Source organism: Sceloporus occidentalis, unplaced genomic scaffold (assembly GCF_023333645.1).
Source record: "Sceloporus occidentalis isolate IW3139 unplaced genomic scaffold, rSceOcc1.0.p SCAF_1, whole genome shotgun sequence".
Taxonomy (NCBI): Eukaryota; Metazoa; Chordata; class Lepidosauria; order Squamata; family Phrynosomatidae; genus Sceloporus; species Sceloporus occidentalis.
This window is the reverse complement of record NW_028316981.1, coordinates 75,299,595-75,311,977: the sequence shown is the minus strand read 5'-3', so window position 1 is coordinate 75,311,977 and position 12,383 is coordinate 75,299,595. Positions and strand designations below refer to the sequence as shown.

At 41.7% G+C, this 12,383-nt stretch overlaps 1 protein-coding gene across 1 annotated transcript in view; it reads right to left on the bottom strand.

Moving 5' to 3' along the window:
• The window catches only part of LOC149321617 (hepatocyte growth factor-like protein), a 41,162-nt gene extending 30,448 nt beyond the window's left edge, over nt 1–10,714 (bottom strand). The window contains exons 1-6 of the mRNA XM_089525715.1: nt 10,248–10,714; nt 9,970–10,124; nt 6,615–6,747; nt 5,968–6,080; nt 1,862–1,976; nt 1,401–1,537 (exon numbers count right to left, since the gene is read on the bottom strand). Coding sequence (XP_089381841.1) covers nt 1,401–1,537; nt 1,862–1,976; nt 5,968–6,080; nt 6,615–6,747; nt 9,970–10,024 — 553 coding nt within the window. The 5' untranslated portion in view covers nt 10,025–10,124; nt 10,248–10,714. The remainder of the gene's footprint in view (nt 1–1,400; nt 1,538–1,861; nt 1,977–5,967; nt 6,081–6,614; nt 6,748–9,969; nt 10,125–10,247) is intronic.
• Nucleotides 10,715–12,383: the final 1,669 nt, after the last annotated feature.

The following is a 12,383-nucleotide window of genomic DNA, read 5'->3' as shown; positions in this document are numbered from 1 at the left end:
AAAAAGCACAAAACTCAATGATGAGCAGCTTCAATACCCACAGAGCATTCAAAAAGGCAGAGAGAAAAAATGAAATGTGTAGTTTTTAAATGTGGCACAGCTATCAATGCAGCCCAGCTCTAAACACTTTCTCTCTCTTAAATGACAGGGTTAAGGCACAAAAAAAGAATGATGTACAGCTTCAAAAGCTGCAGATCTTTCCAAAAAGATGGAAGGGGGAAAAAACACAAACAGAATGTTGAACAGCTTCAAATGTTTTACAGCTTTAAAGTTGCACAACTGTAAATGTTGCACAACCTTAAATATTGCACAACTTTAAAACATGAATGGGAACTTCAGTCTCAAAAGTGCAAGAAACAATACATTGTCCACAGAACAAAGTAACAAACAAACAACACACACACACACAGAGACAAAACTTGAACATGTCATTTCCCATTTGTACAGCAGTTTATGCAGTTTTCCCCAGTGGCAAAAGATAATGTAACTTTTTTCCCCCTCTGAGCTGTAGTTTCTCTAACTGTACAGTTCACAAAGCATGCAGTTTTTGTTTTGCCAAGGTGGGGGGGGGATATTCCCACAAGGATAAGGGAACTTTCTGGGTGCTATTTTTCTTCCTGAAGTGTTCCCAAGGCATCATGAACTCCAAATTTCAACCTCAATTGGGAAACTGTCAGATATCCATTCCATCCCTAGCTAGTTCGTGTAGTTAATTTAAAACAGTGATGAGAAAAGTGTGGCCCTCCAAACATTGTTATACTACAGTTCCCATCAGCCCTAACCAGCATAGCCAGGGATACAGAGCAGTGAGAGTTGTCATGCAAGGACCCCTCCATGACTAAAAAGAAGTTGGGAGAGGTGTCAGTTAATATGAAGGTTTCATTTATATTTTTAAAGAGCTATTAGAACATGATGAGGTTCAAAGGTGTCAGAATATTAGGCTCAACAACCATGCCTCAAATGACATTTTAGATCTTGCCATGTCTGAAATTAAATTTGTACATCAAGGAGGGTGGAATGGTAACTCCCAACATGTCTCACCACTGGTTATGCTGTCTAAGGTTGTTGTGAATCACAGTTCAACAATATCTGGAGGGCCCTATGATCCCCATCCCTACTGTACAGCAACATTGTAAACACATATATGCTGATAACCATGACTTCATGAACAATTAGATCCTTCTCCATCAGACCAAGTGCGATAGGTATGTTTCAGAGGAAGGAATGGGCCAAACCACCTCTGAGGATTCCTTATTTAAGTAAAGCCCTATGAAATGTATGGGGTGACCATAAGTCAACAGGCAACTTGAAGGCACATATGGACATATACATCAGATAGTCATGCAGGGTATTGGACCATGTGTAGCCCTGAAGGTCGCTCTCAAGCCCAGCCTACACACCATTTTCACATTTCTTGATGCCACAACTTTGGTGCCGGACAGCAGGGTCAGTTGTGTAGCACCAGGGACCATGCTTATCTTGATCTGGATTCCTGCAGTAATTTTCTTCCAGTCCATTGCGCAGTGAGATAGGAAACCTTATGCAATAGAGAGAAAACAGGAGGAGGATGGCAGGCTCAACTAAATGCCCCAAACTAAAATCAACCCATTAGTAACTGGTCTAGAAATCTCTGTAAAATTTGCCTTTCAGTTACTTGCCAGAAAGCCCAAATTCTACAAATGATCCAAATAAGCAAGAAAAGCTATTTTACTTGTTTAATTTTGGCAGAAAGCATGTTTAGAATTTTATCCTGTTTTGGTTTTTTTAGGATAAAAAGTAATACTATTATGAGAAACCCCAAAATGTTTATTGCTTTTTCAATTTACACATAGCTTTTCAACAAGGGCCCAGGGTGATTTACCTGTGATCATGAGGAAACTTCAGTCGCCATGCTTGGCAGGTTTTTCCTTTTTCAGTCACTGACTGGGTCCCTCTATAATCGCTCCCATCTCCCATGATGCAATTCCTTACATAACCTGCAGAGGAGAGACACCATACCTGGGATCAATACTGGCAAGATGAAAGAAGGTACTGGACTGGACATCTGAGTACAGTGGTTCACTATGATGGACTGGACTTGAATGGATTCAAGGGTGACATGGAAAGGTTCTATCCTGTTTTGAGACCAAGAGACAGAGGACTATATCTTTGTATTTCTGACTCAAGCAGATCTTCCAATGTCTTTTTACAGCTTGAAAAGAGTAGACTACCCCTGAACCATTGTTTCTTCACACTGGAAAGGGGGCAGCATCTTTTTGAATCAGGGTGACACTTACTTTTTATATAAAGACTACATTGTTCTTTATCTAATATTGAGAATTATTGTGCAAAAATAGGTACAATTCCGACATCACCTTTACAGGAGATCAAAGTGAATATGTTCACTACACAAAACTAGTGTGTGGATTCAACGGATATTCCTCTATGTTAATCTGGAGATACAGACAACACTCATGAGAAGATTTGTAGGGCCCACCACAAATATAAATTGGTTTCTCCCACAGAAGAGAGAGAGAGAGATTTTTAATAACTTCAGGGTCTATCTGACATTGAGCCAGTCCCCTCTTACCCAAATGGTTTTCACCATCTCAGAGTTGTGGGGTATGGGGAGAGAACTGGAGCAATTTTCCTTCCCAAGGAGTTTATCAGACAAGGGAAATTGGAAGTATAATCCAATGGCAATCTGAACGCAATCATGGGGTTTAACGTTATTGCATGGTAACCCACTACACGCAAATTTGGGCAATGGGAAGTCAGTCCGAGCGCAATCATGGGGTTTCACGTTATTGCGTGATAGACTACCACACGCAAATTTGGGCAATGGCATGCTATTTTTGGGCAATGGGAAGCCAGTTTGAATGCAATGCGCATTCATGTAAATTCACTGAAGTAGCAAAATCACATGAATGCATTCTAGCTCCAGTTTCTTTTCATTCGAAATTAAGAGAAATTCCTCACGTGTGATAAAGTCCCAAGATAGCAAGACACCCCCCTGGCCTCCTTGCAACCACAGCCATTTCACAGAAAAGATTTTTCATGTGGAATAACCCCATCTTTGTACATACACAAGTGCATCATTATAGGCTACAATTAGGATTGCCATTTTAAAAATTAGAGAGGGCTTCTAAGTTTTATAGAAGAAGGAATTTCAGCAGGTGTTGTTTATCACACAACCAGATAACAAATAACACCTGCTGAAATTATCTCTTCTACACAACTATTATAGGGACGGGGTCTTTCAAGTATTCATTCTGGTGACCCTTATTGCAGATCAGATAGCAAATCCCCTCTGAGCAAATCCTGCTGAGAAAACCCTTTAATAAGTTCAACTCAGAGTTACTATTAGTTGGAAATAACTTGAAGGTACACAGCAACAACAGATGGCTGCTAAGAGCCAATCCCTACAAACACATGCACAGACTTTTTAAAATTATATTTCTTTGCAATCCATTCACAGTTTGGTCCTCAGTAAACATTGTTTGAAAGTCCTGTGGCATTTTACAACAGATGTATTTACACACACAAATTTTTTTTTCATCAGTTGCATAATATGTTTTCCAGTTCATCAGCCCATCCTGGTCATACCTTTCATTTTTTTAGGAAAATTGATGGCTAGTGGCCCAGAACGGGCAGTGAGTGTTGTCTAGATAACCATTAAATAGCTGACCTCTTCCTTAAGTTACCTGATTGGGACAGAGGTCATATCTCCCCCATTCCTTTCCATCCAAAGCTGATGTGAGGCAGAACTGTGTGTGAGGAAGAGATAACGATAAACACTTTTTTAAAAAAAAGTATATTGAGACAAGAGACAGGTTTGAACTAGAAAGCTGAAAGCACAGGCAGAGATGCAGGGGAGTTTCTCTGGAGATCTGATGAGAAGCAGAGGATTAGCTGTCACCAGGAGGAATGCCTGAGAAGTTTTACTCTAGCTGTAAGGGGTGAGATAGGGGTAGTTTGTCCACAAAATTTTGTGGATATTAACTGCCATCAAATGCGACCTCTAGAGACCCTAGAAATGAAACACCTCCAAGTCACTTTGTCATCAGCTGCCCTGCTCCGATCTTGCAGACTCAGGGCTGGACTTGATTCAGTCTATCCACCTAGAACACAGTCTTCCTCTTTCTATTGCCTTCTACCTTACCAACCATTATTATCTTTTCTAGGAGTTGTGTCTTCTCATAGCATGTCCAAAGTACAACAGTCTCTGTTTATCATCTTGGCTTCTAGAGAGAGTTCAGGCTTGGTTTTCTCATTGATTTCTCTTTTCAGCAGCCTGGGTTATCTATAGAATTCTTCTCCAGAACCACATTTCGAATGAGTTCAATTTCTTCTTATAGGCTTTCTTCACTGTCCAGCTTTAACAACCATACCTACAATCTGGAAATACGATGCCATGAACATTTCTAACTTTAGTATTCAATGATATATCTCTACACTTCAGGATATTGTTTAGTTCCTTCATAACTGCCTTCCAAGGCCTAGTCTTCTTCTGATTTCTTGACTGTAGTCTCCATTCTGATTAATGACTGAGCCAAAGCATGGGAAATCTTGAACTGTTTCAAGGTCTTCAGTGTCTGCTTTTAAGTTATCCAAGTCATCAGTGGTCATTATTTTTGTTGTCTTAATGTTCAGCTGAAAACCTGCCTTTGCACTTTCTACCTTGACTTTCTTCAGTAATCTTCCAAGTCTTTGCTATTTTCTGTTTGTAGTATAGTTTCATCTGCATATCTTAAATTGTTGATGTTCTTTCCTCCAATTTTCATGCCTCCATCCTCCAATATGAATACCCCCCTGATATGAATGACTTGCCCTATCTGTGTATGATCCCTGCCTTGTTTGTTGATGCTATTATGATGTTGTATATTTTATTGTTTTTAGCTGCTTTTAATTGAATTTTTATGTAAACACTTTGTGCTTTTTTAGTCTGTAACCCCGCTTCGATCCACCAGGAGAGGTGGAGAAACATAAATAAATTTTATTATCGTTATTATTATTATTATTATTATTATTAATCACACTATACATATGCTATGTTTAAAGTGCCAGTTACAAAGATAAAGTGATAAAATGCAGCCTTGCCTGATCCCCTTGCCAACTAGAAACCATTCCATGTTTCCATATTTTGTCCTGATGTGCATCTTGTCCTGAGTGCATCAAAACAATAAAATGTTGAGGCACATCCATTTATTTCAGAGCAATTAAAAAAAAATTCATGATCTGCACAAACACTTTGCTCTAACTGATAAAGCACAGGCTGTTTGTCTTCTGAAATTCTTTGGTGCACTCCATTATCCAATATATGTTGTAACATGATCCCCAGTGTCTCTTCCTTTTCTGAACCCAGCCCCAACATCCAGCATTTCTCATTCCATTTATGATAAAAGCCTTTGTTGTAGAATTTTGAGCATCACTTTACTTTCATGGGAGATTAATGTGGTTATTGTACTACTGCAGGGTTTCTTAACAAGGGTTCTCCAGAACCCTAGGATGCCCTATCAGTGGTTCTGTGAGAAATCATCACTGGAAAGAAAACCCTTTCTCCTGCCCCCCTTTTTAAATTTTTTATTATTTGTAGATAACATCATTTTTATGTAGGGGTTCCCTGAGACCTGAAAATTATTTCAAGGCTTCCTCCAGGGTAAAAGGGTTGAGAAAGGCTGAACTAGTGTGCTGTCTGAGCAATGTCATATATGGTCAATCTGATGGCAGGAGATTCCTCCATTACAGTTTTCAATGTGAAATATCTGAACTGTTAGGCACCTTGTGTAAGTGCCTCCTTTCCTCTTTTTAGGCAATCCTGGACCCAGGCAAGCATCCTAGTGGAGGTTCCCTCATCCCACCATGTCAGAGGAGTCACTGGTTAGCATTTATCTCTATTTCCCACTCTCTTGTTTTATATGCACTGCTTTGTTCCTCCCACTTATGTTATTTTCTCCCCTTCAAGGCTCAACCCCCCACCCATCATACCTTTCTTCTGGTACAGGTCATAGTGGACATTCCTTTGCAGATGGGTTTGTGGTGAATGCTGGGTCAAAGGCAGTAGCTGGCATCCCCGACTCTGCCAATTGTAATGAAAGGCCCTAGGGGGAAACACCAGACCATGCATCAGCATAAGTCTTGTTAGCAGTAGGCCTACAAAAGTTTCTATTTCAAGTCAGAAACCATGCTGCCTGCACACACCTGTGAAGGAATTCTTCCATGATTTCCATATGGTAGAGCAGGGGCCTTTAGATGATAGAGCAGGAGTAGAATCACGCAACTCCCTCAAATGTTGCTAGACTGTAACTCCTAGCATTCTTCATCTTGGGCTAGGGCTAATGGGAATTATAATTCAACAACAGCTGGCAGTGGAGATGCATGATAAGATGTGGTTTCCTGAAGACCATATAGTGAGCTTCACTTCAGTGGACCTAGAGGCCAATTTCATCAAGTTCAGTGGCTCCAGTAGCATTCTACAGAATGGAGCCTTGGCAGATACAGTGGTGCCAAATTGCATTATTTCTACAGTGTAGATTCACCCTGGGTCCCAACCTCCTTCTCAGCATCTTTTCTTGGAAGTTGTGAAAACAGGCCCTGGCCCCCAAACCGTGCACTGTTCCTGCTTTCCCCTTTACCTGCAGTCAAGCCACGTAGCACATTGCCGGGCACACTCCTCTACCCCCATTGGCAGCTCCTCTCTCTGGTGAGACAAATACATCAGTTGTGTTGCTTTCAGCCTCTGGAAGCCATTCAGTGGAGAACGCTGGCCTGAAAAGAAACAGAAAATATCAGTCATTTTAGTTCTCTGCAAAGAACCAAGAAGCCAGACAGTTCAAACATATATGGGCCACAGTCCAAAAAACTGAACAAAGGCTCTTAACTTTTGGTTCATGACAAATGAGTGGTTTTGGGGTGCAAAAGGAATCAGGGCTATAGAATCATAGAGTTGAAAGAGGACCACCCAGTCCAACCCCATTGTGCCATGCAGGAACGCAGAATCAAAGCACCCCCCGACAGATGGCCATCCAGCCTCAGTTTAAAAACCTCCAAAGAAGGAGACTCCACCACTCTCTGAGGCAGCACATTCCACTGTTGAACAGCTCTTACTGTCAGAAATTTCTTCCTAATGTTGAGGTGGAACCTCTTTTCCTGTAGCTTGCATCCATTATTCTGGGCTCTGTTCTCTGAAGCTGCAGAAAACAAGCTCACTCCATCCTCAATATGACATCCTTTCAAATACTTAAAATGGGCTATCATATCATCTATTAACCTTCTCTAGGCTAAGCATCCCCAGCTCCCTAAGTCTCTCCTCATAGGGCATGGTTTCCAGACCCTTCACCATTTTGGTTGCCCTCCCTTTTTGAACACGCTCCAGCTTGTCAATATCCCTTTTGAACTGAGGTGACCAGAATGGGACACAATATTCCAGGTGAGGTCTGACCAAAGTAGAATAGAGTTTGCAAGCCAGAATATAGGCTTGAAGGCAAAAGATTCCAGGTTTAGTCCCAAACAGATCTGGAAATGAGTCTGCAAACCTGGGGCCTGCCACTGTAGACAGTACTGAACTAACTCTGGCTTGGTAGCTAGGTTTGTGTGTATGATAGGTTCCCTAGGTGCTCATAACAGTAGCACAAGCAGATGGAGGGTCAAACAGAAATATCATACGTTCTTCTGTTTATAGGGACTTCAGTTATAGAGTCATAGAATCAGAAGGGGCATAATGGACTATTGAGTCCACCTCTCTTGCTAGTTAAAGCATCCCCAGCAAGTAGCTATCTAGCCCTTTTATTTTATTTTTTATTATTATTATCATTTAAAGTCCAAAGAAGGAGACCCCACCACTTAGGCAATTGATTCACTTGTCAAACCACCAATATTGTTAAGAGGTTTCTTCTAAAGTTCAATCAAAATTCGCTCTCCTGTAACTTCAGCCAATAGGTCCTACCAACTTGCTCCCTTCTTTCTATGGCTGCAACTGCACTGCAGAAATAAAGCAGTTTGACGCCATTTGAACTACTATGGCTCAATGCTTTGTAATTTGCTAGAGGTCTCTAACAGAGACGGCTAACTATCTCACAAAACTACAATTTCATAGCACTGAGTCATGGCAGTTAAAGGGGTGTCAAACTGTATTCTTTTTGTAGTGCAATGCAGAAATATCCCTTGAGGTATTTAAGAAGGGCAATAATGTCACCCTTCAGTCTTATTTTCACCAAGTTGCATATGCCCAGCAATCTTTCCTGGTATATTTTGTTTTCCATACCTCTTATCATCTTTGCTGATGAACTTTAAAATGCGGTGCTCAGACCAGAATGCAGTACTCCAGATGAAGCCTGACCAGTACAGATTATTATTATTATTATTTATTTCTACTTGGAATCTATGCTTCTATTAATGCAGGCTAAAACAGCATGCAGAATTGGCATCTCTGGTCATCAACACACAAGGGTAAATGCAAGTTTCATGGGCCACAAGGAACAGATTAAAAACATCACTCTCAAAGCACATCCTGATGGCTGGAGATTGGGGAGTGAGTGTATGATAAATCTGTGTAGTGTTTATCATAACAACTGTCATAGTTATTCTGTTAATAGAGAGGAGAGGTCAGAGTTCTGGCAAAGCTTCTTCTTCTTCTTTTCTTTTCTTTTCTTTTCTTTTTTGGATTACCACAAGCAAAATCCCCTAGCCATTACAGCCATTCTAAGACATTTATTTTGCTCTCAGAGGCACAAAAGCAAACTAAGCTATGTTGTCACATTAGTCAAAAAACACCACACACTCTTCTCCCTCTGGCAGCTAAATAATAATAATAAATTAAATTAAGATCTTGACATTAAGGACTTTATCACATGGGGAAGATCGGGGAAAAGCAGGGGTTTAAATGGACATTATCCCGTGAAAATCACGCAGTTGCAGTGAAGATTTTCACACAATGTTAAGAGCTGTTTGACAGGGGAACACACTCCATTGGAGTGTGGTGGAGTCTGCTTCTTTTGAAGTATTTCAATAGTGTCTGGATAACCATCTGTGAGGAGTGCTTTGATTGTCTATTCCTGCATTGCAAGTGGCTGGACTGGATGACCCTTGAGGTCTCTTCCAACTCTATGATTAATTCTTCTTTGACATGCAAAAACTGTAGCTTAAAGTAACTGCCTCACTCTGCCTAATGGTAGGGTCTGGCCCTGCACCTCTCTCTTCCCCGAGTAGCAAAGTGCAGAAGGCATCAGCAGATAGGAACACTGCGGGAGCAAGGAATAGGGGGCTTCTGGGACAGCTGATTTATTTCAATAGTTATATCTTACCTTTTATAAAATTTCAGGGCAGTGTACAGTAAGTTAAGTTAATAAGTTCAAACAATATAAAACAGTAAAAAAATGTTTACGGGCAAAAAAAAACCCCATAGGAAACAAGCAAAGAAGTCAAAACAAAACAATTAAAACAGGTCAAAACATTTGAAAACCATAATGAACATACATATTTAGATAAGATTAACAGGGACAAAGGAATTAATAAAATGCCATGCTTTTACTTGTACCAGCATAGCGTTGTGGTTTGAATGTTGGACTACGACTCTGGAGATCAAGGTTCAATTCCCAACTATGCCACGAAGCCCACTGGGTGACCTTGGGCCTCAGCCTTGGGGGAAGGCAATGGCAAACCTCCTTTGAACAAATCTTGCCAGGAAAACCCTATGATAGGTTCATTCATCTTAGGGTCACCATAGGTGGAAACGACTTGAAGGCACATACACATAGAGAATGACACCAGCATTGGCACCAATCTGGCTGATAAGGGGAGGGTCTTTCACAGCAGGGTACTACAGTAGAGAAAGCCCTCTTCCATGTCCCCTACCTCATGTATTGCCTCCCCCCAAACTTGTTGGAAACAGAACTTGAAACTGGCCATCCATGGTGCAAGAATTCCATCACAGATTTGTGAGACATGGAAGATGGGAGGAAAGCAACCTGTGGAAATAGAAACAGTCCTCACCTGTGCTGAAGGTCCAAAGCCAAATGAGGAGAAGCGGGACAGCCAAGGCCTTCATGATTCTTTGCAGCCAGACCAGCCTTCTCAGTTTGGAGAGACAAAAATATCACCGGACTTGTATGTACAGCAACAGGAAGCACACGTGGAGACCCCTGACCCTGCTGGCCAAATATTTACCTTGAGCTCACACATGTCACCAATAATTCCATGGAGAAAGGATAGAGGGAGAGAGAGAAAGACTGAATTCTCCAATGTATGGGGAACAATTGCTCATGACAGACCTGTTACTGTAAGTCACCCAAATATAGCATCTGTTTCTTCTTGCCTCTTGCCATTCCTTCTTGCACTGGCTGGCTCCTCTTCCTCAGAATTCAGCTCACATACAGCACCAACAAGCAAGCATAAAAATCACTATGATGCAAAGTCAAGTTAGGAAATTGCTCCAAGCAGTCCAAACTGGCCCCAGATCAAGGGCCTTCCCTTTTCCTGTAAGTGGTATGACAGCTGCTACCGCCCCAAGTACTCATAAATTCTTCCCGGGAACCAAGGTTGCAAAGCTATCAAAAGGCCAGCCCGGGATGCCAAGCCAGATCCCATCAAGATAGTCAGTGGCGCTGTGGCAGCTGCAATCTCAGGCACCCCCAGACTGGGCATTGCCCACCAGAGGACAAAGGAAGGACCTGAAGAAGAGCAACAGCAGCAGAAGGACCTTCCTGTGGCACAGTCAGAGGTGAATAGATTTTATTGTGACACAGGCTTTCAGAGAGTCTGTGTCATCAGATGCACAGAGACCAGAAGATAAACAGATTTCCTAAATGGCTTTATGGCCAGAAGAGGAAATGGAAGATTTACAAGGAAATACAGAGCTGTGTGATGCACCATTATGGAATGACTGTGGAAAAGCAGGTCATGATGTTTTCTGCTTGTTGCCAGCTTCAAAGGCAATCAGGTTTCTTGCCAGGAACGAGTGTTGGTGATCCCAGAGTAGAACGATCCCAGGTTTATTGGTTGCTATTATTAACTGCCATCCAGTTGACTTCGATTTATGGAGACCCTATGAATGAGAAACTGCCAAGTAACCCTGTTATCAATAGCCCTACTCAGGTCTTGCAGAATATATTGATTTAGGAGGCAGACACCCAAAGTAATCACAGTTTTTTGAGTCAGTTACCTCATATACATTACAAATAAAGTTAATGTGAACTACATGTAGAAGTAGTCACTCTTTCCTACTGGTATGCAGAAATTCAATCAGCGTAACTTCCCCAGAAAGCAAGGTTTCCATGTGATACCAAAAAGAGTCTTCTTTTGGGCACTCGGTGTCTAAAAAAATCTCTCCTTTTGCTAGTCTTAGGTCCAAAACACACTGCATAAATAATCCAGTTTGAGAGCACTTTAACTGCTCTGGCTCAGTGCTAGGGAATCCTGGGAACTGAAGTTTATGTGGCACCAGAGTTCTTTCTGACAGAGAAGGCTAAATGTCTCACAAAACTACAGTTCCCAGAATTCCCTAGCATTGAGCCAGGGCAGTTAAAGTGGTCTCAAACTGTGTGTTTTGGACCAAAATGATAGTTTCTCTGTTAGGGCTATAGTCCACATCCTATTTATCCAGTTCTTCTTTGACAAATTCACTAATTTATTTCCATGTTTTGATAATGCCTGGTCTTGCTGCACGTAACATAAGCGATATGAGGTTTTTATGCAATAAATCCTTATTCTCCCTTTCAATCATAATTAGTAACGCTCCTCTAAAATAAACCTTTTCACCCAGTGTTTGATTTATTTGTGAAAGAACCTCATCCCAGATTCTTTGTACCTTTAGGTACATTAACTACATATGGCCCTGGTCCCCTTAGAGCTGTGTTCTCATCTGTGAACATGAACAACTCTCTCTGCCACAAGATGGAAAATAACTTGTACCAAATCTCATGGCAGAATGGCATCAATAACTAGTTTGGCAGAGTAAAATAGTTACTGAGGGCAGAGTAAAAATGCCAACCTTATTCACACTCCCAACAAACATAGAGCTTTGACTTTTGCGGATGTGATTATTCACAGATTTGGTTAATTTGTTCTCTCTAGGAATGTCTAGGTCTGTGGCGGTGAACCTACGGTACGCGCCGTGCCCTCTTTGGCACGCATGGCCATTTCTGAGGGCACTTCTCAGGGAAGTCCTGCCCCCAGAGGTCCCTGGGTCACACCTGGTGAGGGAACACCTTTGAGTTTCTAAAAGATACTAGGCAGAATGCCACTCCGAACTACAAATCCCAGGATCCCACAGGACAAACTCAAGGTAGTTCAGTGGTGCCAGGGGAGCCAGTGTGGCCTCCACTGTGTCTGTGGAGACTAGGATTTAGTCCCCACCTCAGCCATGGACACCCACTGGGTGACCTTGGGCAAGTCACACTCTCTCGGCC